General features: G+C 36.2%; 1 protein-coding gene across 1 annotated transcript in view; it reads right to left on the minus strand.

Annotated features, from left to right (window-relative positions):
* The window catches only part of ZBBX (zinc finger B-box domain containing), a 111,851-nt gene extending 86,368 nt beyond the window's left edge, over positions 1 to 25,483 (minus strand). Inside the window, exons 1-6 of the mRNA XM_047785850.1 lie at positions 25,405 to 25,483; positions 20,688 to 20,801; positions 18,168 to 18,258; positions 10,921 to 10,969; positions 9,903 to 10,012; positions 3,749 to 3,844 (exon numbers count right to left, since the gene is read on the minus strand). Of these exons, the coding sequence (XP_047641806.1) occupies positions 3,749 to 3,844; positions 9,903 to 10,012; positions 10,921 to 10,969; positions 18,168 to 18,258; positions 20,688 to 20,801; positions 25,405 to 25,472 (528 nt within the window). The 5' untranslated portion in view covers positions 25,473 to 25,483. The remainder of the gene's footprint in view (positions 1 to 3,748; positions 3,845 to 9,902; positions 10,013 to 10,920; positions 10,970 to 18,167; positions 18,259 to 20,687; positions 20,802 to 25,404) is intronic.
* Between the last annotated feature and the right edge of the window lie 1,485 nt (positions 25,484 to 26,968).

Genomic DNA, 26,968 nt, shown 5'->3' on the forward strand with positions numbered 1-26,968 from the left:
AAAAAAAATCTCATGACTTTGAAGGTTACCAAAACAGTAGAAAACTAGAAAGACTATGACTGGTTAATAAGGGCTAAACAGGAGTTCCTGTTGTGCAGCAGAAACAAATCTGACCAGTCTCCTTGAGGATGCACGTTCGATCCCTGGCCTCACTAAGTGGTTTAAGGATCCGGCATTGCCATGAGCTGTGGTGTAGGTTGCAGATGTGGCTCGGATCTGGTGTTGCTGCAGCTGTGGTGTAGGCCAGCAGCTGTAGCTCCAATTCGACCCCTAGCCTGGGAAACTCCATATGCCATAAGTGTGGCCCTAAAAAGCAAAAAATAAAAAATAAAAATAAATAAGGGCCAAACAGGAAGAGATATCCACATATTACTGAACAATGGTCATCAGGTCAAGACAAAACAGTACTAAGAACTTTCATGCATAGAAAAGAATGATGGAAACAAGAGAAAAAAAAGCAAGATGATGAGAAAAAAGGGGGGCTAAACAGCTAGAGAAATAGTAAGAAAATAGCTTACAGCTAATGGGACAACTGCTTAAAGTGAAGAAGTGATGGCAGACAATGGGTAAGGCCATGATAGGGAAGCAAATTAGAGTATAACCAGAATAGCAAATCTCTTAGGATGAATGTGTAGCTATACATATTACATCAGGTAGCTGAGGCCTCATATTAATAATGGTTGTAATAGCTACCATCAATGTTATGGGCAGGAGTCACTGATATACAGTAAGACTCTGTTCACTGTACACTTTACAAAGCTGGGAGGGAGTAAGTTATAGATTTTGAAATAATTTCCTTTTTTTTGTCTTTTTGCCATTGCTTGGGCCACTCCCACGGCATATGGAGGTTCCCAGGTCAGGGGTTGAATCGGAGCTGTAGCCGCCAGCCTATGCCAGAGCCACAGCAATGCAGGATCCGAGCCGCATCTGCAACCTACACCAGAGCTCACAGCAACGCTGGATCCTTAACCCACTGAGCAAGGCCAGGGATCGAACACACAACCTCATGGTTCCCAGTCGGATTCGTTAACCACTGAGCCACGACGGAAACTCCTGAAATAATTTCCTTTAAAAAAACTTTTTTAATTTAAAGTTTTGTTGAAAAATGAAGGATCAAATGTTCTTGAATTGTCTGGAAAAGATAATTACTTAGCAATCCTTCAAAGTATTACCTAGCAATCTGGGTGAGTGAAATCATGTTCTATAAAGAGAACAACAACAATGTATGTTTAGCTCTCAATACAAGTGGTCTCTGCTCTTTCCTAAGATTTAGCCTCACAATTTGACATCCCTAGCAGACAATGAATTTCCCAGTACTATCCTCAAGATAAGCACCAAGTGGTACCTTTGATTTCTACAGACCAGAGAGCAATCCAAAGGAGTAACATGATTATAGAAGATATATAGTTATTTATCACTGTTTAACTTTAAACATATACATAAAAGAACTCCTATATTTTGGAAAAAAAAAACTCTCAAGCATTCATTATTACTTGCTATGCTCTTTGATTTGTATTCACATTATGAAATTCATTTATGCTAATTTTTAGGAATGAATGCATAGTCTACAATTTGAGATTAACTAGGAACTTAAATACCATTCTACTATTTCTGGCTTACCAACCTTTCCTCTTCTGCAACCAAAACTAGAAAATGTGATACTAGGATGGGATGAAGTTTATGCTCAATAAATAATTCTCTTACTTCCCCATCAATTCCACATTTAGAACCTTCAAGAATATAATTGAGAGATCATATCCTTCTATGCTAACATATAGAATACTTCTGTTTTAATGATACTAACATGGAATAGAAAAATGCTCATGCCTAGTATATATACGCTATGTCTCACTGCTTTTAGTAAGCATGGTTTGACCCATGTCATATCTGCCTCTGGACAACAATAAACCATATCACAAAGGCAAAGTTTGTCTTTTGAAATTGAGTGTGTGTGTGTGTGTGTGTGTGTGTGTGTGTGTGTGTGACAGAGAGAGGAAGGGAGGGAAGGAGACAGAAAAGGACAGAGGGCTAGAAGAGAGAGAGGAAGGAAGGGAGAGACAAAGAACCAGACTTAGATAAACTTGAAGGTCAAATACTGAAGTTGAGGAAAGGAGCCATGTCTCATTTTTCTCTTTATCTTCCACACGCTGGCTCAGTGCCTAAATTCACTGAGAGATAATTCAGGAAATGTGAACAAATCACTGAATGGAAAATTCTAATATGACCTCACAGTGGGATAATTATACTCCTTATCCTTAAAGTGTAGTGCCTTTGGTTATATTCCATATTATTTGTACAATAATAACAATTATACTCCCTTTTACATACATTAATTTTCATTTCCTATGACCTTGACCATCCAGTTGTATAATACCTTCTGAGGCAGCAGAGTAGTTGGTGGATGGTTTTTTTGTTTTCCCTCTATCACTTTTGCCAGGAGGCGCTAAACACTGAGTAGCTACTCGAAAGTAACTGACATTGGTAAACACTGATATAAGTGAGGTCAATTTTATGTTTTATGGTTATTATGACTTCAGTCATTGGCATCCACGAGAGCTACCAACACATATATGTTGAAGCAACATGTAAAGATTGACGTCTACCAGTGACACTTCTAAATACAGATAATATTAAACCCCATGAGATAATATTAAATTCTTTAACCCATTATACAAGGTCCTTGGTTCTCACTTTTATCTCCGGGTCCTTAAGAGCAGGATCCTATTCACCTGTGTAGGGTCACTGTCTAGCATTAACCCTGCTGCCTAAAAGGCATTCAATGTATATGAGTTGAATGAATTACTGTACAATAAATGAAATCTATGACAAATCAATGCGTCAAATATAACTGGTATAATGTTATAGCTGTCTTTAGCCATATTTATTGTTTAAGTATTAGAATTTTAAAGCCACCTGACAAGATTTGAGTTTAGGCATTTCAAAAAACAATGACTGTGTGAGGATAAATAAAAGCTTTTGATATATATATAGGAGGAAAAGTAGAAACCTGAGAGATAAGCTTATTTAAACAATAATGGGGGAGAACAAATAAAAAACTATTTTTTTTAAATAAACATGAGACAGGAGTTCCCGTCGTGGCTCAGTGGTTAACGAATCCGACTAGGAACCATGAGGTTGTGGGTTCAATCCCTGGCCTTGCTCAGTGGGTTAAGGATCTGGCATTGCCCTGAGCTGTGGTGTAGGTCGCAGACGTGGCTCGGATCCTGCGTTGCTGTGGCTGTGGTGTAGGCCCGCAGCTACATCTCCGATTCGACCCCTAGCCTGGGAACCTCCATATGCCACAGGAGCGGCCCTAGAAAGGGCAAAAAGACAAAAATAAATAAATAAATAAATAATAAAATAAACATGAGACGAAAACAAGAGATTTCTATTTATAAACTAGACAGAAATAATACTTAAAACAAATCATGTGTTCATTTGAAACCACAATAGATAAAAATATTGTCTAATTTTTAAATGTCAAGTTCATAGAGAGAATGCATAATCTAAAAACGCTAATCAAGCTAAGTGCTTCAGGAGTTATATTAAAACACAACATGTACAGCAAAATAAAATCTATTAGTGTTCAGTAAAATAAATTTAAGTTGTATGTAAAGACTGTACATAATAGAATTTTAGAAATTAAATGTAAATTATCCTAAATTCTAGATAATTAAACATATTTTAAATGTCTTTGTGTTGAAACATTTTATAAATACACCACAAGTAAAGCATTTTAAAGTCATACCTGCAGAAGAGTTGTTCTATGGAGCTTTAGTGCCCCCTTCTGGTGAATTTTAGCAAAGCATCCTGAACAATAATCTTCTCCACATTCAAGGCATACCTTAAAAGATATTGAAAAATCATACAATCTTATAAAATATAACTTTGAGAAAAAAAATGTATAAAGAACTCTTTTCTCTAAACTTTAATTCTCCAATTACGCACCTAGTATGTCAGCAAAATTGAAAGCCCAAGGAAATGGAACAATCATTTTTTTCAGTTAAGATGTAACTCTGAGAAAAAATCACTTACAAACTCTAATAACTCTCATAGCAAAATAAATATAAAAGTTACAAGTAGGTTTGAGATATATGTGTTAGTTGCATGTATGTATGTACAATTTCTGAATAAATCACTAAAAATTTTTCAACTATACAGAAATTGGCACAACATTGTAAATCAACTATACAAGTTGTAACATACAATTATACAAGTTGTAAATATACAACATTGTAAATACAACTATACAAAAAATACAAAAAAAAAAAATCCCGGAAGCCTCAGATCGAACTTCTTAACCTGATAAAAACTAAACAGTGTTATCTCTGCGCCAAAAGAACTTCATTGCGATGAGTTTTTTTATCTTTCTGTATGAATTTACATGGCACAATTATTTTCAAAGGGTATATATACTATTTGTACCCAAAAATCCCTACAGACTTCTTTCAAAGGCACTGGTTCACTGGTGATTCTCAAAATGTGGTTTCAAAAGCCTTCTTAGAAGACTCCTCAAAGGAAAAAAAAAAGTATAAGAAAAAAACAGGATGGAACTACATCAACATGTCAGCAATGTTTATGACTGGTGAAATGACTATGGACAAGTTTATATTTATCTTGCAAATTCTCTATGATGTTAAAATGTCATTTTTTAAATTTGAAGATAAGTTGAGAAGTGTGACCTAGCTGCACCTATGATGGTGTCAAGCAAGAGTGAGAGTGAGAAAAGAAAACGGAATTTTTACTGAGAGTAATTACTACTGTGTAGTTGTACAGCCACTCCAACACCCTTTACAGTAGGACAAAAACAGTGCAAATGCTAATAGCCCTCATTTCCTTGAGTTTAGCCCGGGTTGAGAACAACCAGTAACCACGAATAAGAAAGCATGAGGGCTTAAAGAAAGGGTATCAGAAAGTTTGTGTCAAGGAGCTCACATTTCCGTTGGCACTTTCATTTCTTCTTCCCTCTCCTGTCTCTCTCCTCCTGTCAGAGAATTATAAGTATAAAGCAGCTGAGACAGACTGGGGCGACACAAACGAGGCTCTTCCTCTGCCGTGTATGGGACAGTGGTAGCTGATGTGTGCAATTCTGTGACATATCTCAAATTGTACTCTGCATATGAATCTCCTGGGATTGTGTTACTGTACAGACTCTGGCTTGGGGAGTCTGGAATGGGACCTGAAACCCTGAATTCTAGCAAGCTCCCTGGTAATGCCCTTGCAGCTGTAGGATGTAGACCACACAGTGAGTAACAAGGCTCAAGAATGTATAGGATGAAGAAAAATAGACTAAACTCTTATTAAAAACCCAACCAGAGTCTATTAATTTTTAAAAATTGTATTGTAAGTCCCCATATGGTGATACAGTTGCCTACAATAATGCAGCTATGCTTACTAAATATAAAATAATCAGGAAAACACTGAAAAAAAAAGGTTAAAAGTGTTAAGATATTTTATAGAACTAAAAGGAAACTAAAAAAAAAAAGAGTAGAACTGAATAACAATAACAGGAGTTCCAGTCGTGGCTCAGCGGTTAACAAATCCGATTAGGACGCAGGTTCAATCCCTGGCCTCGCTCAGTGGGTTAAGGATCTGGCGTTAACCCTGAGCTGTGATGCAGGTCATAGACACGGCTTGGATCAGGTGTTGCTGTGGCTGTGGTGTAGGCCGGTGGCTAAAGCTCCGATTGAGCCCCTAGCCTGGGAACCTCCATATGCTGCAGGTGTGGCCCTAAAAAAGACAAAAAAGACAAATAAATAAGTAAATAAATAAATAAATAGCAATATTCACAATACTCAGTGAGCAATTTCTCATCATTCTAAGGTTTCATATGTTTCATCTCATTTAATCCTCACAGCAGCTCCATGAGATTGGCATGATTATTGTCCCTCCATTTGTTTAGATGAAGCAACAAAGAAACATAATGACTGAGAATCTGTCCAGTTGTACAGCTAACACGCCAGGATTTCAATCCCAGAGTCTAGCTCAAAGCTTGAGCTCTTACCCATGACCCATATTACTAATAACCAGGGACTATTAATTGCAGTACTAATGATTTATTGAAAATCCTTGATAAAATCTGCAAGAAAATAAAATCCAATATGTCAAATGGTTGCATGGTCAGGTAGTTATTAATCTAAGTGGGAAAGGAATCTGAAAGAGAATGGATATGTGTATATGTAAGACTGAATCACTTTGATGAATGGCAGAAATTATAACAACCTTGTAAATCAAGTATTCATCAATAAAACTTAAAAAAAAATCCAAATGTGGAGTTCCCATCATGGCTCCGTGGTTAACAAATCCGACTAGGAACCATGAGGTTGCGGGCTTGATCCCTGGCCTCGCTCAGTGGCTTAAGGAACTGGTATTGCCGTGAGCTGTGGTGTAGGTCACAGATGCAGCTTGGATCCCACTTTGCTGTGGCTGTAGGCCAGCAGCTACAGCTCTGATTAAACCCCTAGCCTGGGAACCTCCATATGCCTCGGGAGTGGCCCTAGAAAAGACAAAAAAAAAAAAAAGTCCAAATGTTTTTCAAATGCGATTAGCTACACAGGACTGGTTTTTAATTTAAGTGGAAGAAAAACAAATACTATCCCTACTATGGGAACTAGTCCTAGGCTTTCAACTATTATTTCAAGAACTATAGTCTCTTAAAGAAATGATGATAAAAGCATTATCGAAATCCACAATTTGTAAGTGTGAAATTAAATAAAAAGCTATTCACTTAAATATACGGTAATATCATTGTATTAATTCAGATTTCAAAATGTATTCTGCAATATATCTGCTAATATCTTAATGAATTTCTCATAAATATTTGACACTGTTTTTACAGTGTGATATATAGGATGGAGAGTCAGTTTCAGCATATAATTCTAAGCCAAGTATTTGCTAACAACAGTCTTTTAATGAAAGTAGCCAAACGAATGATGTACTGGAAGATCAAAGCTGGAGTCGCAAACTAAGCTTAGTATTTTGTTATACAAGCATATTTGGATTTAAATTGGGTTAAAATGACCGCGAACTGGAAAATCTTTTTAGGCAGTTTGTATAACTGGCAGGAACATACTAAAAATGTAGATATGGGCCCCTTCCTACCACAGATGCTTCTTCGATGATGGAATACCCAAGTGCAGTTTTAGCAAATATCTTTTTAATTTGATCAAGGCTAGATCAGTTATGCTAAGCCTTCAGAATCCATTTGAGTTTAATTAAATTATCCACACTTGCCAAATTAATATATACTTTTAAACTATCCATTTCACTTTTGTCATGTAGAAACAGCCCAAAGCCCATGGAATTTCTTGTAAAAATAAGAAATCTGGAAATTGAAGTTTTTATTTTTACTATAAACATATATGAATGAGACGTATACACCGTGTGCCAACAACAAAAGCCCTACAACTTACTATCTCCTCTCAATGTGCTAGGTACAATGCTAAATACTCCATACACATTAATCAATATCCTCAACAACTTGGAGCTCTAGACTACTCTTACCTGTTTTATCCCATTTTACAAATGAGGAAAGAGAAATATAAAGGATTTAAGTCACTTGCTAAAGGTCATCGAGCTAACAACAGGCAAAGTTGAGATTCAAACCCCCAAAATGTAAGCTATTAATCCTTACCTCCCAGCCCTACATAATTTTCCCTGATGAAGATACGGAAGGGTTCAGTCTGATTATCCAGTCAGCATAACCATCTAGACGATGGAAGCTAAGAACATAAGGTAACCTCAGAGTTCACCACTGCAGAGGTCATTATATCTGCCACACTTGAATTCTTAAAAAAACTTATTGTTGTGCTTTAGCAAGTACTGTGGGATGTCATTTGCATTTCAAATAGAAAAACACGCTTTCTTAAAATCTTGGTGAAATTCTTTAGGAATAGTTAGGGACTAAATCCTGGCATCTATTTTTCAATAGTTTTCAGGAAAATCAGTTTTGTAATCACTGCACACTTCATCACTCTCATCTGCTTTCCAGCCAAGGCATATGCCATTTATTCTGTCTGGGATGTCCTTCACTTGCTTTTCCTTCTCTCTGGAAAAACAGAGCCTATACTTCCAAGCAAGTCAAGCCTTATCTCCATATGCTGTATTGTTGAAATTCCATGGCCTTTAAACAGTGTTCTACACAGAACAAGATTCACAAGAAATAGTGACTCAGAGCTCCTATACAAATGCTTTTTCAGATCATAAGCAGTGGACTCCCAATAGTTCAATTCTGCCAGTAAGTCCCTTTTAGCTTTTATACTCAAGCTTCAGGAATATTAGCATTTGTTTATATTTTCTAAACATTTCTGGATAGGTATAATTTGTTAAAATTTCTTAAAATGTTGTTCATCATTATATCAAGCAAGAAAAAAATTAGTATGATGTAATAGTAAGAGCTTAATACCAAGAGCCAGGGTTTTATATTTGACATTATTAGCTCTTTATTAGAGCCTTCCAACTCTCTGAGCTCAGTTAAAACTGCCATGAAATAAGGCTTGTAATACAATCTTAGAAGGGATTATAGGCAAATTCTCTGAAATTATAATAAATAGTTATAGTAATCCATAAATATTAATTATAATCATCAAATTCTTTAAGGGGAAAACTGCTTCTTAAGTGTGTATAATATTTTATTTGCAAAAGATAATGGAGAGCTTCCTTTTGGTTAGCTTTAATTATAACAATTTTTTCAATATCAGAAAAGTTTTAAAGAAATTACTTATTCAACAAATATTTGTTGAGAATCTATTAAAATGTAGGCATAAGTCTAAGTGATACGCACAGAGCAGCAAACAAAACTAAATCCCTACTCTCGTGAAGTCTACATTGTAGGTTTGTGGAAAGCAAACAAATAAATGTACATTAAAGAGTGATAAACGTTATGCAGATGATGAAGCAGCTTCACAAAACTAGAGAGTACAGCCCAGTTGTTGCTCTTTTATAAAGGGCACCAGGATAAGTAAAGTTTGAGCTGAACTTACTGACATGAGGAGAACTTGGGGGGAGACATTTTGATGGAGAGATTCAAAAGTTGAATTTTGAACATGTTAAATTAGCAATTTTTATTAGTCGCTAAAGTAGAAGTATTGATTAGGCAGTATGAGTTGGAAGTTCAGAGGAAAGGTGTGAGTTAGAGATGTAAATGTGAGAACCAACAAAATAGAATTTGTCTTTAAAGCCAGGAGAGTGGATGAAACCACCTAAAGAGTAAGTATAAATAGACCAGAGAAGAGGTCTGAGGACTAAGCTCTGTGGCACTCTCATGTTAAGGGGTCAAGAATACAGAAAACCAATAAAGCCTCACACAGAAAAATACATACCATAGCATTCCATTTATATAAAGTTCAAGAACAGGTCTAGCACCACTAAATGTAAGCTGCTAAAAATGATCACAACTGTGACTGGCTTTGTTGTGGGAGTTAATTGGAAAAGGCACAAGGGAACCCTATGGGGTAATCTATAATCCTGATGGGGATAGATAAAAGATCTATCCATTTCACAGCAGGTAAATTACACCTCAATTAAAAAAAGAGAATGGGAGAAGAAATACAACGATAGCAAGTGAAGACCACTCTTTAGAAGTGTTATAGGGGTACAGAGGGAGGTGTGGAGACCAGAGAAGAATTTTTGGTGTGGTTTTGGTTTGGGAAATACTGCAGAATGTTTATGTGCTGACAGGTATGATCCGAGGGAGAGAGGAGGTTAGGTGGTGTCCTTAACGGGAATGGGAGATTGAGAGTCAGTGCACTGTGCAGTGTTGGCCTTTCCCGGCAGCCTGCACACTCCACCCTTAGTAACAGTCACGAAGGAAAAGGACACGGCTACCAAAGCAGGCTAAGTGAGGAGGGGTATATGAGCCCAGGTAAAAGTTCTGTTCTACGATGGTATTACAGTGCACGTACTAGCAGAGCAGCTTTGGTCTCACACTGTCCACAAACCTTCCCTTTTATCTTGGGTTTTTCACTTTCAAAAGAATTTGCCATTTTATAATTAAATGGCTCTTTCACTGGCTCTGAAAGGAAAAAAAAAATCAGATCAATCACATTAAAATATGATGTTCAGTTTTCTGTTAAAGTAATGAAATTATGCTCAAACAGTATTTAAATATGTTGCCCCAAGAAGAATGGCATGTAGCCAAGTCTAATCTTCCCGGGGGGTCCTCCCTCCCACCCCCTGCAACCACAGGGTCACACAAATCCACCCATATCCATTCTGCTGTAAACCGAATTGAACTAAATAACAGAAATTGAACTAAATAACTAAATAACAGAAATTAAATAACGTAATTGAACTAAAGTAACAGAATGTTAAAGACTATGCTTTTGATAGGATTCCTATAGGATTCAGTGCCATCTATCCATCAAACTGAAGCAACACAGAACAACTTCTATAATAAATGTCATATGTATTTCTAGAACTTGCTCTATCAAATTATCCTACCTATTCAATTGAATGCATTTATCCTTTATTTTAAAAATCTAATTTCTTTTATAATTATTGTAAAATCAAACTTTACTTTTGGTATTTGTCATTTTCAAATAATTTATTAAAATCTAAAGAAATTTCAACATTCGTTTAATTTCCCAGAGTAATTTTCAATTTATAATTTTGTACTGATAAAATTTTCTTCCTGGTTAAAAGATTATATTAAAGTTTAAGGAACAATATCATCAAAGTCTTCGCTTTTCAAAAATACCATTATTATAATCATATAATAAAAATAAGTCGATTTTTGACATAAGTGCCCCCCAAAATAGATAAATTATATTTTGAATATCAAAGATAAAGAGTTATAATTTTTGTGTTTAGAATCTATACTGCATGAACAGTTCTTGTTCTAGCACTTAAATTTTCTATGTAATTCAAATGTAAAAGGAATTATATCTTCAGCAACTAATAATACAGTGGCAAACTGTTTACCTTGAAGCTGTTCCCTCAGTAATTTTAATTTCACTTTTCCAGCAGAAAGCTGTATTAATAAAATAGATATTATTTGTCAGGTATACAAACTCAAAGTTTAAGTTACTAATGAAAATATTATAAAGCCGTAACATTTTGGTGCATCTTGAACAAAACATTTCGAAAGAATAATATAATAGGAGATCATCATTAATGCATATAGAGAACTTTTAATTAAATCAAAAGAAAATTTGTAAAGGAAAACTAAATGTTGGAAATATATATAAACCGGTTTTATAAAATGTCATAAATTATCTTCAAACAAAAATGATATATCATGATGAAATGATTTTAGGAAAGCACTAGTGTTCAATTATTTTAAAGGTTCAGTAAGCCTTTTCTATCTCTGATCTTTCTGAAACACTCCAAGTCTAATATTTGTGTAGACCAAATCTAAATTGAATTCTGACTGAACCATTCCGCTTATGTTACTGTAGAAGCTAATATTATCTTTATTTGCCCAATTTAGAGAACCACATGTTTAAGCATCATAGATATAACTTTCAAATATATTATTGTGATCCCTGACTCTCCCAAGTTGTAGCCAAAAAAAAAAGAGTAAATAAGAATCACAGCTAGGTATTCCAAATAAATGGTCACTTAAAATCTTTGGTTCTTAAGATTTTAAGAAACGAAACAGACTCGCCAGCTGGTCTTGCCTTGGTCTTATTAAAACCAGCATCTGAAGTACATAGCCATTTATGGAGCATGGTGCACATTTACACACACACTGTCGATTCATGCCTCGTTTTCAATTTGCAATTTGCATGCTCAATTGCCCAATTTGTACATGAGAATATGAGAACAATGGTTGCCTCTATGTCTACGGCTGTACCAACTGCAGTCATCTTTGAAAATTTAGGCCTGATTATTCTCAGTGAATCCAGCGGTTTTGCTTCAAAAGGGCATTTGTTTGTTCACTCACATTCTTGAAGGAGCTGCTCAGATGCTATGTACCAAACACAGCAGACAAGAAAATAGGATTGAAATAATCAATTTTATGTGAATTACACTTTTATTTTTAAACTGGCAGTGCTCTACAAGTTACAGATAATTTAATCTCATTTTTATAACCAAATTATCCAATATTATTACCTTAATGATACATCCAAATTGCAACATGATCTACGTGGTTATAGGCTACCTAGGCAGAACAGATACACCAAAGAAAACTGAACTCATTATTAGGGAAATTTTAGAGGTCCTTCTTGTTATTGTGAATAATATTTTTCTGTTCTCTGAGTATTTACTTCACATGAATCAAACTGCATAAAAATATTTCAGTGAACAAACTGCTAGCTGCTATTTTTAGGTAAATAGAATTTCCTCCTGAGTCTGATTTTTATCTGTTGGGGAAAGAGATGAGGGTGGGGTAGGGCTGGGCCAGGGATACACACACACACACACACACACACACACACACACAATCGTATACATGCAAACACACACACATCTATATGCATATGCACATACAAATATATATATATAAGGATATGCATATGCAGGTATATATAAAACATCAGGAATTCAATATACTGAAGCCCATATCTTATTAACTCAGTGATACCTCCACCAGGAGATGCTCAAGGGGTGCGCCATCTGGGCCCAGGGCAGCTGGGTGGCTCTACCGCACAGACACATATCACCTGGGCCTCTGGGCTCAGACTACACTGTCATCAGCCTTCCTGGCATTCTCAAACACCTCCAACCTGCCACCAATGCCTAAATCGGCCGTGCTGGGTCTACACTCCTCACCATACAAGCCACCCCTCCAAATATTCTCATTTGTAATCCAATTAGCTATTTAACCTTTGCCATTCTTTTCTATGTGCCCTTCCATGAAAGTTTTATTAAGTAGTCAATTTAACTATCTTATGTCTTAAACCCTTCCTAAAAATCTCTCTTCCAAAAGTTCACACTAAGTGGACCCATCTTTCCTCACAAACAGCCTTCTCCATAGAACTCTCCAGAGGTAATATAGTTCCATCTCTACTTCCCTTCACTCACCAGGAGAGAAGGAAAATGCTCTCCCAGTTTGCTCCTCAGTGCTACTTCCAGAATATTGTTCTACTCTCATCATTCATCGAAGTTGCCTCTACTGATGGTCCTTACCACCCACTCATTGCCTTTATCAACACCCAGGATTTTCCTCCACCTGAACCGCAGCAATCCGCTCAGTGCTTCTCTCCATCACATTTCTGGGTGATGAGTACAGAGACTTCATTGTCCCTGGTCACCTGACATCCTGATGCTGAAAACCCTCTGACATGCTGACTACTATGAATATCTAAGTGCCTCTTCAGCCAGCTGACCATTATGACCAAACCTTGAACCTAAGCATCAATCTGAATAGCCACACCCTCAAAAGCCCAAACTCAGAGTTTCTCAGTGCTAGCTACAATCAACTTACCTCCTTTCTCTTAGACCTCCCATCTACCTACCATTGTGATGAAATAATACTCCCTGGGTCCCCTGCAAATCCATGCTGAATAAGCCCAGTGGGCTCTTAGGGTGATTCAGCAATCCATTCGTTTGCAGCTAAACCTCAAATGTGAGTCCCATAGTGGCTACTCCAAACCTTCCCCATTCCCAAAACTCAAATTCACCCCATTTCCCCTCCTTAATCTGAACAATGATCTTGCCTTCAAATTTACTAAGAATGTTAAGATCTTCCCATTAAGATTTTTTCCACAGGGAGTTCCCATCGTGGCGCAGTGGTTAACAAATCCAACTAGGAACCATGAGGTTGTGGGTTCAATCCCTGCCCTTGCTCAGTGGGTTAAGGATCTGGCGTTGCCGTGAGCTGTGGTGTGGCTACAGCTCCGATTTGACCCCTAGCCTGAGAACCTCCATATGCCATGTGAGCGGCCCTAGAAAAGGCAATAAGACAAAAAATAAAAAATAAAAAAGATTTTTTCCACAGCTTGCTGCCCCAATGCCTGTCAAAAGCAACCTCTAGAAAGTGCACCTTCGTAGTTCCCACCTTAGTAAAGCAGGCTAAGGATCCAGCATTGTCTCTGCAGTGGCTTAGACTGCTGCAGAGGTGTGGGTTCGAACCCTGGCCGGCACAGTGTGTTAGGGATCTGGCATTGCCGCAGCTGTGATGTAGATGCAGTTGCAGCTTGGATTTGATTCCTGGCCCGGGAACTTCCATATGCTGTGGATGTGGCCAAAAATTTTAAAATAATTAAATAAATAAATAAAAGTAAAAATGCACCTTCTCTACCACCTGTTTTCTTTTCCATCTTTCTTGTCTCAGAGAAAATCTGCTTCTTTCCCCGGCTCCAACCCTCCTCACTGAGCTACGTCTTCAAAGGCTACATCTTCAAAGCAACTGATTCCTCTCTTATTTGGCTCTTCAATTTTGTCACCATGAATGAATCTATACCTCAGCTACAAACTGGCTCACATCTTCCCCAATTCTAAAAAACATGTAATAAAATCTCCTTTGATCCCATTAAAGCCTTGAGAGTTCACCCTCTGTTCTCATGTTCACTGATCTTCAGTCTTTACTTGTTGCCATCTGCCTTTCTTTTTTAACCACTTGAAATACATATTTTACATCTGGTAACAATCCAACCATCAAATCAAATTTATTGTTTTTAAAAATTCTCAGTCTCTGTAAATAAACATTTTAATGTGATTTTTAGTTAATGTTACAATTGGTTTCACACACATTATCTCTCACATTGCTCAAAACTCTGTGAAGTAGTCAGCAAGTATGGCTATGCATGTTTACAAATATGCTAACGCGAGGCCCAGAGGCTATGTCACTTGCCTAAAAACATAAAGCTAAGGAAGCAAGTCAGGATTTTAATCTATATAATCTAGCACAGGATTTCTTGACCTTGGTACCATGGACATTTGAGGCCAAATAATTCTTTGTTATACATTGTGCACTGTAAGATGTGCAGCATCACCCCTGGCTTGTAGCCACGAGACACCATTAGCCTCAAAAAAAAAAAAAAATTCCTCTCAGGGGTGATAACTAAAAATATGTCCGAACATTGCCAAATGTCTCCTGGGGGGGGGGGGGGGGGAGAAATGCCCTGCTGAAAAACACTGGATAAATTATACTCAATTTTTTTCAATACACAGCACATCAATCAAGGTTGACGTCTCCATTTTTTATAAAAATGTCCTCATTTATTTTTGTCTTCTATGAAATTATATTACTTTGACTCTACTTCTCCCATTCTTTCTCTTCTCAGGCTCCCTTTACTGGAGAGCTGACAAATTATCTTAGAACTAGACTGCATTCCAGTTCTTAATCCTGACCCTTGACAGGAGCAAGTTATTTAACTTCTTTGATGTTAAATTACTTCATCTGTGGAACTGGAAGAATAACAACTGCCTCTTAAGAGTGACACAAGCACTTAATGAGAAAAAACAGGAAAAGCACTGTTGACTGATATAAAACTGTGAGTAAACACTAAAGTTCTCTTTGCTTCCATATTCTTTGAGCTTATTCATTCATACCTGCCCTTTATCTTTATACCTTTCTTCTCCTTTTTATATATTCTTAGGTAGCACATTTACTCTCTCAGCTTCAACTAACACTTGAGAATGCAAACAAAACTCTACATCTTGGAAGTCTGCTAAGAGTAGAACTCAAGTGTTCTCATACAAAAAAAAAAGGTAAATATGGATGTGTTTATTAACTCAGGGGAAATCCATTCAAAATGTATATATAAATCAAATCATCATGTTGCACACTTTAACTATCTTACAATTTTATTTGCCTATTATACCTCAATAAAGCTTCGGGGAGGAAGGAAAGAAATCGGGGGAGGGAGGGAAGGAGGAAGCCAACTAGCTAGCTCTAAATTTAAACACCAGAACTTCTTTCTAGCTCCCTTATTTATTCTATCTCCTGGGCAATATCAGTTATATATTTGACTTCATTTTCTTTCTCACTGTGTTTTGGTTCCATGTTTCCTTCATATTTCTTCTGCTACATTCTAATTCAGACTCTTCTCATCTGACCTCTAGATTCTTTCAATAGTCTTCTATATCACTGCTTCTGTACTCTGTAACTCTGACCTCCAAAGTAGCATGTATGCATGCCTGAGGGAGCGCAGGAAAAGATCAAAGGGAAAAAAAGAAATATCTACTCATGGTTATATCATCCTTGGTTGATTTCCATATTTTGTTCCACAATGCACACGATATATTACTAAATTAGTATGTATATAAATAAATTATACGTAAATAAAAAGTTCATGGATAGAAAGTCCATTCTCTGAGTATATTATTTTTGTTGTTATTGTTTTGTTTTGTGTTTAGCTTTTTTTAAGGCTGCACCTGCAGCATATGGAAGTTCCCAGGCTAGGGATCGAATCAGCGCTGCAGCTTCCAGCTTACACCACAGCCACAGAAACGCCAGATCTGAGCCGCATCTGTGACCTATACCACAGCTCACAGCAACCCCGGATCCTTAATCCTCAAGGTACTAGTGGGATTTGTTACGCTGAGTCACAATGGGAACGCCCTGAAATATATTTTTTATTGACGTGGTACATGATCAAAAGAATTCAAATATCACATTTTCTATACTCATAAACTCCAAATGCACTGGATAGTATCAAGATCAATGATCACACATCATTACCTTAACCTTGCTACTCTCCTGCTCCAAAGCCATCAGGGAATTCTATTCACCCAATGTAAAAGTCTAGACTCCTGAGTCTGGTACTCAGGCCCCCTACCTGCCTGCCCAATCTTACCATCTTACTTTCCTTTTTTTTTTTTTTTTTTTTGCCTTTTAGGGCTGTGCCTATGGCATATGGAAGTTCCCAGGCTAGGAGTCAAATCAGAGCTACAGCTGCCAGCCTATGCCATAGCCACAGCAATATGGGATCTGAGCCATGCCTGAGACCTACACCACAGCTCGCAGCAACTCCAGATCTTTAACACTGAGCGAGCCCAGGGATTGAACCCACATCCCACATCTTCCGTTTCATTACTGCTGAGTCACAACAGGAACTCCCCAGTCTTACTTTCTACTCCTTCCCAAGCCCCTATGCTTTCACCCTCCTACCTAATTAGGAGGATTATGGGAACTGACATTATGACTTATTTGTCACTTTTTCATTATAAATATATCTAGTAGACTCAAATATTTGTAGAACTCAACTATTATTTCCTAAGCACAAATGATTCATACACTAAATGGCAAAAATTATAGTGACTTTTCCTGTAAATATTTTCATATGTGCATCATCTTTTACATTAGGTAAGGATCTCCTTGAGAACAAGGATAATTCACCATAAGACAGACAGCCTTTAATAAATGCTATTGAATAAATAAATCAATAATCACAAAGGGTCAGCATTTTTAATATACTATATTTACAACAATATCTAAAGCATGGAACACTTCTCAGAAAGATAATGAAAATTGCAAAGTGGATTATAAAACTTTTAATCCAAAAATTAAAGAAACATATCTGAGTAAGAGAGTGACACTAAAGAATAAAATGCCTTTTCAAAGCAAAAAGGTTAGAAGTGCCGAGTAAGATGTTCGTAGAGGCCAACGGGCCCAATGAAAGTTTAATGACAGGTATATAAAAGAGAAAAAGCTATATAAGTTAAAACTTACAAAGTCACGAATCTTGTACTAAAGAATCCAGAGAAGCAAAACAGTTTTCTTTACATAAGGACACTCATCTGCTTTTAAACTTAAATATAATGTAATGTCATATTTTATAATGCATAGTAAAGATAAAGCAATTCTATAGCTGAGAAAACTTTAAGCATTTTCCCCTTAGGTATTTTCACACATAGAATCAAGTTTATTAATAATTATTATCCAAGCAAAACATAAACACATTAAATAAATATGAAATAATAAAAAGGCAGAAATAAGTCGGTTCTTTGTTATATCAAATAACTTCACTTTCACTTTAGTGTAGAACTACATAGTTCTATTTCACATATTTAAAACCAGAACTGAATAGAAAAATTCAGTTTAGAAAAATTCAACTGAAGGCGAATTTCAACAAATCAACTTGCATATAAAAAACAAAAATATATTAGAATAGAGAAAGTTGTATATTAACCCATAAAATTTAATCAAAATCCAATAATATGTAAAGTTATTAAAACAGGACTAGTAGGTTCTTCAGGATGGGAGGAAACACAAGATCTGAAAAAATGTTTTATATCTTCCCAGCAAATGGCCTGAGAATCAAATGGTATTTTCTTACCTTAATAACATTTCCTTTATCTTGTGACATCATGTATGAATGATTACCCAATTTGCTCACTTGTCCAGATTTCCAGTGATACCCACTTGACCTTCAATATATATAAACAGAAGACAAAATGTAATTGCTAAATACATTTCTCCTTTTTAACGAAAATAAATATATTTTCCCTATTTCAGGAAATGGATATTCAGTTGTTACTATGTAACAGGCCACCACAAAATGAAAATGAAATATCAATAAGGCCACAATATCCTCAGTAATTCTAAAACATAGCTATACTATATTGTGAAATTTTGAGAAGAAATGAATAAAAGTGAAATGTCCAAACACAAATGAAGAATTTCATTTTTTTAGACACTGAACAATGACTAAAGAAAGCTTTACTGACTTATAGGAAATCTTACAGATTTCTAAGTAGTTTTAAAGGCTAAGGGTTTGCAAACGTAAAAAGATAAAGAAAGCAAAACAATACCCCAAATATTCAGTAGATCTACTAAGTGATGAATTCCTTATTAAGACCACAAATCAGCTCCCACAGTGAAAGGAAACAGAGACTGCAAAGTCAAACTGTTTCATTTTCCAGTTTTTAAAGCACTTTTATTTGAGCCTCACAAAATTTTGTGAAGTCAACAGAGCAGAGAGTCTAATTCCCATTTTAAAAAAATAATGAGAGGAAAACTTGCCCAAGGTCACAGAAATAATAAATAATAAAGCCATGATCAGAACACTGGATTTCCATCTTCCTGACCATTGAGTGGCAGGTTCTCATTCTGGCTCTGACATTTACTATCTATGTGACCTTAGAAAAGCATTTAACTATGCTGAAAACCCAGTCAAGCTTTATAATATTTTTGAAAACATCCAAAAAAAAGGTTCTTCAACTAATGAAAACTTGCTCTTGGGGGCTGATTTCAGGAACTCTGATTCACAGATATATTCATGATCCAGTGAGAAGCCCAAACTAAGTCCAAAGCAGTAAAGATTTAAACAAATAAGAAAGGAAAGGAAAAACAAAAAATACAAACAAACCAACAAGAGAAGTGGCTATGGGATCATGAGGATAAGAGCGGCAAGATAAACAATAAACTTAGGCAGCTGGGATAATGTATCACATGGAGATGTCTTTGATTAAACCCAGGCTCTGGTTATTTGAGAGGGTTGTGTTATGTGTCATAAATAGCTTTTCAAATAGAAAAGCTATAAGAATAAATACTAATGACACTGCAATACACCTTTGAATTTTCTTTAATGGTTCAGGAGGTACTTCAGAGATATTTGACGGTCATCATTTTGAGCACACACACACAAAAAAAAGCAAATTTAATACACACAAAAAGTCTGGTAACAGTTAGTACCACCAGAAGCACACAAAACACACGCTCTCATTTTCTGTAGGAGAAAGTTGTACACTTTTGAAGCCTACTGGAAAGACAAGTTCTCCAATGTCTACCAAAGTGTAAACTGCCATATATTCTGATCTAAAATTACCTGGGTAGGAATTTATCCCATAGATACTCATATATGTTAGCAAAAATAAATGTAGAAGCATATTCATGTAAGCATGTATAATCACAAAATACTAAAAACTTAATCAAGACTTGAAAAATAAATGCTGTTATATCCACACAAAGAAATACAATGCATCCATTAAAAGAATGAGATCACAGTGCACTGATACGGCAAGGGCACTAAGAGATATCAAATAAACAAGGAGGGAGTGAATCCATTCACATATTTTTATAGATAACCTCATTTATAGAAACATAAGAGACATGTCAGATACTAATCTACAAGCACAAACATACTTTCAAACACACACATACATATATACATATATACACACATAGCTTGTACAAGGGTAAGATAAGACATTTGTAGAGAGAAACATTTTAAATAGGCTGAGAGTCAGCCTACAGTGAAGAAGGGATAATTTCCACTATATAACTATCCGTTCTACTTGCTTTTAATTATATTTTTAATGATATTTATCATTTTTACAACAAAGCAAAATTTTCAGTAATATTTGTACAGATATGCAAACATAATATCAGAGAGCTCTCATTAATAAAATTTCAGGTAAAGCACATTTGCTAAAAATACTTTAAACATGCTTGAAGGTCCATATGATTCTTGTCTATGTACCTATAAGCCCCTGCCCCCAAAAGTCTCTTAATAAATAAAAATGCCTTAAACCTAAACTGGCAATCTCCTGTTAATGGCAATTTTATGGGAGCAAAGGACAAATTTAGCACTTCTGTTCTAAACATTCCAGACTATAAATGGTTCAAAAGGGTAATGTAAGAAGAGAAATAAGTCAGTGTATTAAGGACCAAATAAGGTTTGGAGAAAAGGGACACAAATAGAAAAAGTAGGGGAAATTTAATACTGCTTGTTCATTAGGAAAAGCCAGAAATGATTCACTTAGATCAGATCATCACTGGAATGACAATAATGTATAAAATAGTTCATGACATAATTCAGTCTATTCCTCTAAAATTCTCTAAAAATGTCACGTACCCTCTTTCTTCCTTTTCTTTGCTCCTTGTTGATTGGAATTCTTGTAGTTTCTTTTCCATCTCTTGGTTCTCCAACTCTAACTGGACTTTCTCCATTCTCAGTTCTTGAGCATTTCTGAATAAGGTTTTAATACAGAATGTTCATTTAGAGTCAAAAAACAAACAAAAAAGAGAGAAAGAAAAGGTGGGATAATTTTATATCATTGTTTGCCCTCCATTAAAATTATGGATAATAAATTCATGGTTAAGTATTTTAACAACTTCCTTTGTATTCTTTGAAATATGGTTTCTAAAGTTAGCATTTACCTTCCATTAATATTCTCCTGAAACAAAGTATTGCTTCAAATCCTAGACTTTTGTTTTTCCTGTTACATTGCTAGAGATTTCAATGCATAATACACTTGATACATGAGCTATGTCTTTATATATGCAAAAACATCCATGACACACAAATAGAAGTTACAATAAAAATTACTCTCTAATTTTCATACTGTCTTTAGTCTGAAAGATTCAAGTGGTTAGAATCATAATGTTTAAAATAATTATTCTGGGAGTTCCCGTCATGGCTCAGTGGTTAATGAATCTGACTAGGAACCATGAGGTTGCGGGTTCGATCCTTGGCCTTGCTCAGTGGGTTAAGGATCCGGAGTTGCCATGAGCTGTGGTGTAGGTCGCAGACAAGGCTCAGATCCCACGTTGCTGTGGCTGTGGCTTAGGCTGGCATCTGTAGCTCCGATTTGACCCCTAGCCTGGGAACCTCCATATGCCATGGGTGCAGTCCTAAAAAGTAAACAAATAAATAAATAAATAAATATAAATTTTAAAAATTAAAATTAAAAACATTGCAATTCTCAAAATAAAAAAATGAAAAACATAGATATAAAATAGAAAAGAAAAGAATTATTCTGTATGGGCAGAATACACATTTCTGCTAATCTAATCATCTTGGAAAACATGCCGTGTATGTATAATACAAAGAAAACAGAAAAGAGCAAGCCTGCTTGGGGCCTATTAGGGAGAAAGCACATATTAAGGGTTTTGGTACCATCAAAGGGATAAATTCCAGCTGAGCCATGCACCACCTATTGTTTCCTCTTAAGGAGAGCAACAAGAAGAAAAATTTTTGAGGACAGAGCAGAGCCCCCTTACAGATTCTCGTACAAGAGATTTTGTAGTAATATCTGAAGCTCATCAAGCTTTTGACATAAGCCATTTTCTTCATTTTATAACTCTGGTTCCTTATCAGCATTAGCCACTGACTCTCTCCTTTACAGAAAAAAGCCAACCTAGTTCTCTAGCTTTCCTTATCTGTCATGAGTATAAATCTCTTCCTTCATTATTACATTAGTATGTATATAATTGAATAGTGTGGGCACCTATGCATGCAATGGCAAGGAACCAAAATAAGAATAATGAAGATAAGAGAAATAATTCATAGAGGTTGTGAGCAGTTACCAAAGAGAAAATGGGCCAAAGATATGCCCCAAGTGGACAAATCCAGAGAGCTATGTGGAGAGTGATAGGAGGCAAAAACTGTCCAAGGGTACAGAGAAGCTGAAGAGACTGAGAAAGAGAGGCATTATTTTCATTGTAACTGCTCCACAAGGAGTAATTTAACCCATCCTACAAACAAGCACTATAGTAAGTGATAGGATGTGAGACCCAATGGAGCTTCCACTGTAGAAGACATGCATGAAGGTAACTGAAGCCAAGTATAATGGCGCTCTCATTGGAGAAGCACAGGGAGATACTTGAGCACATAGGAAGGGTACATGCCCAGCCCCTGGGAACATAGGAACAGTTCCTGGAGGAGGTGAAGACTAAGATGAGCCCTAAAGGATGAAAAGGACTTAGCCAGTCAAGGGAGGTGGTAAGAGCAGTATTCCAGGAAGAAGGAAAACTGCAGGCACCAGAAGGAAAAAACAATGTGTCAGTCAAGGAACTATAAGTTCCCTGTGACTGGGCATTAAGTGCAGGATGGGAAAAGTAGCAAGAGATGGAACTGCTGAAGTGGACAGCAGCCAAATCATGAAGAGCCCTGCAGGTCATGATGAGGAATTGGGTTTGTGTCCTATGAGCAATAAGAATCTTTAAAAGGTTTTAAGAGAATTGGGAATTGATCAGACTTGCATTTTAGAAAGATCATTCTTACTGCATAATGGAATATTAATTACAGGGTACAAGGTTGAGAGCAAGGCAGCCAGTTAGGAGACTATTTAAGTAATCCTAATAATAGAGAGACTGTGCTGGTCTGACTGCATGGAGACAGTGGAGAGAAAAACAGGAACATCTGAGAAATATAAGGAAACAATTAACTGAATTTGGAGACCAAGCAGAAGGAGGTGACCGACCAGGGAAGGGACAAAGAAGGAGCCCAGGACAATCCCTGGAGTGACCAGGAGGACAGTGATGTCATTTCCTGAGCTCATTATTTCTGGGGAGGGCTAAGGACACAGTTCAGGATTGGTCCCCAAGCTGGTCTTCCTGCACAAAGTCTCAATTGGCCTTCAGAGGAAGAGTTCAAAAGCACAAATATGACTGTGTTACTTGTTGGCTTTGATGTTTTAGAAACTCCCACTGTGGTAGAGGAAAGAGGTAAGACTGAAAAAAAAAAAAAAAAACCCAAAAAAACAAAAAAAAAAACTGGCCTATTTACTGGCCACTTGGGCAAATTGATGGTGGGATTCCATGGATCTGGAACATGACCAAAGATTCCTCCTGTGTCTAAGACAGACTTAGACACAGTAAGAAGGACAACTCAAGTTGGTCCTACAGAGATGATGTCAATACAACAAATCCAAGAGCCAGAGACAGCCCACTGAAGTGGTTTGGGGGCTGGGAAAGAGGTAGAAAGGGGTTGGAGACCACCCAAATGTCAGGCGATGTTGAAACAATGGTTAAGAGAATGTCAAAATAAAAGGACTTGGAACAAGGAAAGGAACAAGGAAAGGGCAAGAAAGAAACTCTGGAGCAATTACTATAGACTGGGTGTTCCTATGCTAGCTTCTGTGAGTTGTGGATCATGGGTGGATCAGGGAGACATGCAGGCCAGGGAACATGTCTCCCCTCCCCTCCAAGATAAATTCCATGTAAGTTAACTTATTAACTATACGGCCTTGCCTTCTCTCCAATCTTGTTCTACAAATCTTAGTAAACCGGTTACATCTCAAAGTCCACAGATTACGTGTCTATGTGCCTTTGCACAAGTTCCACCCAGTAACTATCCAACTAACAACTTTTCCAGCAAAGCCAAGAGACCTCCTTATCTTTGCTCTAGCAGTCTGGGCCATGTTCTCATAGCTGCCTATGCTTTAATATTACATCATGTTTAACACTATTTTGTAAAAGTAATTTTACTTACTCACATCTTATACAAGCTACCTGAATGCAAAGATTGTGACCTCTTTCTTTTGTATCCATCATTCCTTAGCACAGTGTGTAGAACATGTGTACTTAGTAAATGTTTGTTGGATGAATGTTTATAGGTATAAACACAGACTTAAAACATATCACCAAAATCAGATAACACATAGCTCCTTCTCTTTTTGTATAAAGGAAAATTAGTAATGCTAGCAATTGGATAGTTCCCCTCTCCACCAAAAACTAGTAAACCTAATGATGGTAATGCAATGTAACATTTTTCCAGCTGACACAATGCTTTTACACACAGGATCTCAAATGTGAAGGGAGAATTAGGGAAGCTCTAAAGACACTGAATAACCACAGACTATTGATCTGGATCAGGGAACTCAGAAACTAAAATCAAAAATCCACAGTTTGCCCCTCACCCATGCTGATTGGCCCTGAAAAATATCTGAGAGGAAGGCCTTGGGAATTTCCAGGGACTGTAGATGATCTTAAATGGAAACAGTATATTGATCCTTCTGGTACTCCTACCATGTCATGAAATTGACAAGATACCCAGAATTGATTGGCTTAGGTTGAATACATCTCCCAGGTAATCTAAGACAAAAAATACCCTTCCCAGAAAAGGTGAATTTAACCTGATGTCCTTTAACTATGCAAAGTGTAAGGGTAGTTCCTGATTTCTCTTCCCTGTTTAAAGGTCCCTCACTCTAATGGCCTCCTTAAATTTCAGTTTCTTTCAGTTTCTTAGGGTGATTCTTTTAACATTTTGAATAAGTGTTACAAAAATATTTGCAACTTTCTGTTATATTGCTTCAATAGTTGATAAACCCAATTTACATTGATTCTTGTGGAAGAGATATTTTTAGTCCTAATTTTTAAATTATAGATTTATAATACTTCAAATCTACTTTCTCAGGGAAAAAAAAAAAAAAGAGCAATGTAGGGACAGTTCCTGTTGTGGCTTAGTGGTGACAAACCTGACTAGTATCCATGAGGTTGAGGGTTTGATCCCTGGCTTCGCTCAGTGTTTTAAGGATCCAGTGTTGTGGTGAGTTGTGGTATAGGTTGCAGATGTGGCTCAGATGCCACGTTGCTGTTGCTCTGGCTGGTAGTTAGAGCTCCCATTCTACTACCCCTAGCTTAGGAAGTTCCATATGCTGCTAGTGTGGCCCTAAAAAGACAAAAAAATAAAATAAAAATAAAAAGCAATGTGAGGAAAAAGGAGATAAAAATTCACAAAATTTGATTTCAACTCTAAACAGCCTCATGTGAAAAGAATACTCTAAATTATAGCATACAGAAACTTCAGCAACTACTTATAGTTAAGCAATAAATATATGTGCACTTACTTATATTTTAGCTTTACAGAATTTCCAGGTTTTCCCCATGGAAGAACCACAAAATCTTTAGTGTTCATGATTACTCTCTTAGTATTGTTTAAAAATTATTGTGATTTGCAAAACCTTCTGAAAAAATAACAAAGACAAAAGAATTATGTCAGAGGTAAAGCAGTTAAGTTACAAATTTGAAACTACATATAACTCAGGAAAACTTTAAAACCAGAAATTATTTTGAGGGAAAAGGCTGAATCAAAGTTTAAGCAGCAAAAGTTATATGTTATGTTTAACAAATATTTATATGCTAATATAACTATAACATAGCTGATGGAACTAAAATTTTACGAACAATCCTATAGCCAAAGACTGTGGAAACATTCAACTAAAAGTGAAGAATGAATTCATTAAGACAAATAGAGTACATATTCTGTCTCTATGATTACGATTATAAAATACATATCAAGTATTTGTTCTCTTCCAAAAATAACATCCAAGGCTAAATATAGTGAAAACTTCAGAAATGCAATCCAAACTCAAAAATCTTCTTTTACAAAAATGAGAATTAAAGTATGTAGTAATTACTCACAGGCATTCTAATATCCTCATTTATCAAAGAAAAATTTAATGATGCTCTTTGCCTAAGATCAGAAATTAGCGTATTTAGAGAGAATTTTTCAACAAGAAATAAAACAAAAAAGATTTTTTTACCTAACTCCAAGTTAACCAGAAAATTAAATTATTCAGAATACCCTGGTTCCTGAGTATCCCAATTACTCATGGCTCTACAATAATTTACTCTGTAATACTGAATTACTGAATTGCATGCACTATTAAATTTTTACATAAATAAGAGTTTCCAAACTTAAAACACTTTTAAAGAAATATAAGAGGCAATATTATAGAGTCCAGAGACTTAAATGCCCAAACCATTTGATACAGTCATTATACATATATGCTCCTATGTGCTCATAACCCCTATAAATATTCATTGTGGTTCAGTACTTTACTGAGAGACATAAAGGAGTCAGGGCCCAAGGAGATTTGTTTTCTGGGCTCAAACACTGCAGAGTCAGGGCATACAAGAAAGACTTATACACAAAAGCCATAACACAAGGTAGTAATTACAAAGGCTGTAAAACATAAAAAGGGAGAGAAATAAGAGATTGCAGACTGGCTGTCATTTAAAGTGGGACTTTAAGGTAAAGGGAGGCTAATATATGAAGATGTGGATGGTTGAAATTTCCCCATTGTGGAAAGAACAACTTTTGAATGGAGAGGGGGAAATTGGTGTAAATTTGGAAATGTAGGCTGAGACCCAATAATAGGAAACTTTAAATGCCCAAGAAAAGCATTTGCAGTGTATTCTGTAGTGAATGAGAGTCAGTGAAAAGTTTAGAGGGAAGAAAAGAAAATAGGTTAGGAGGTTTGCTCAAAGACAAAGGACAAAAGGCATCAGACCAGGAGTCACCAAGTTTAAGTCTATTGTGACACTAGAGTTGATACAATTGAATGGATCAAATCTCTGGGAAATTATTTTATACTTTAAGCAGTGCAAGAACTGATCAAACATTTTTGG

This window comes from Phacochoerus africanus, chromosome 1 (genome assembly GCF_016906955.1).
Source record: "Phacochoerus africanus isolate WHEZ1 chromosome 1, ROS_Pafr_v1, whole genome shotgun sequence".
Lineage (NCBI taxonomy): Eukaryota > Metazoa > Chordata > Mammalia > Artiodactyla > Suidae > Phacochoerus > Phacochoerus africanus.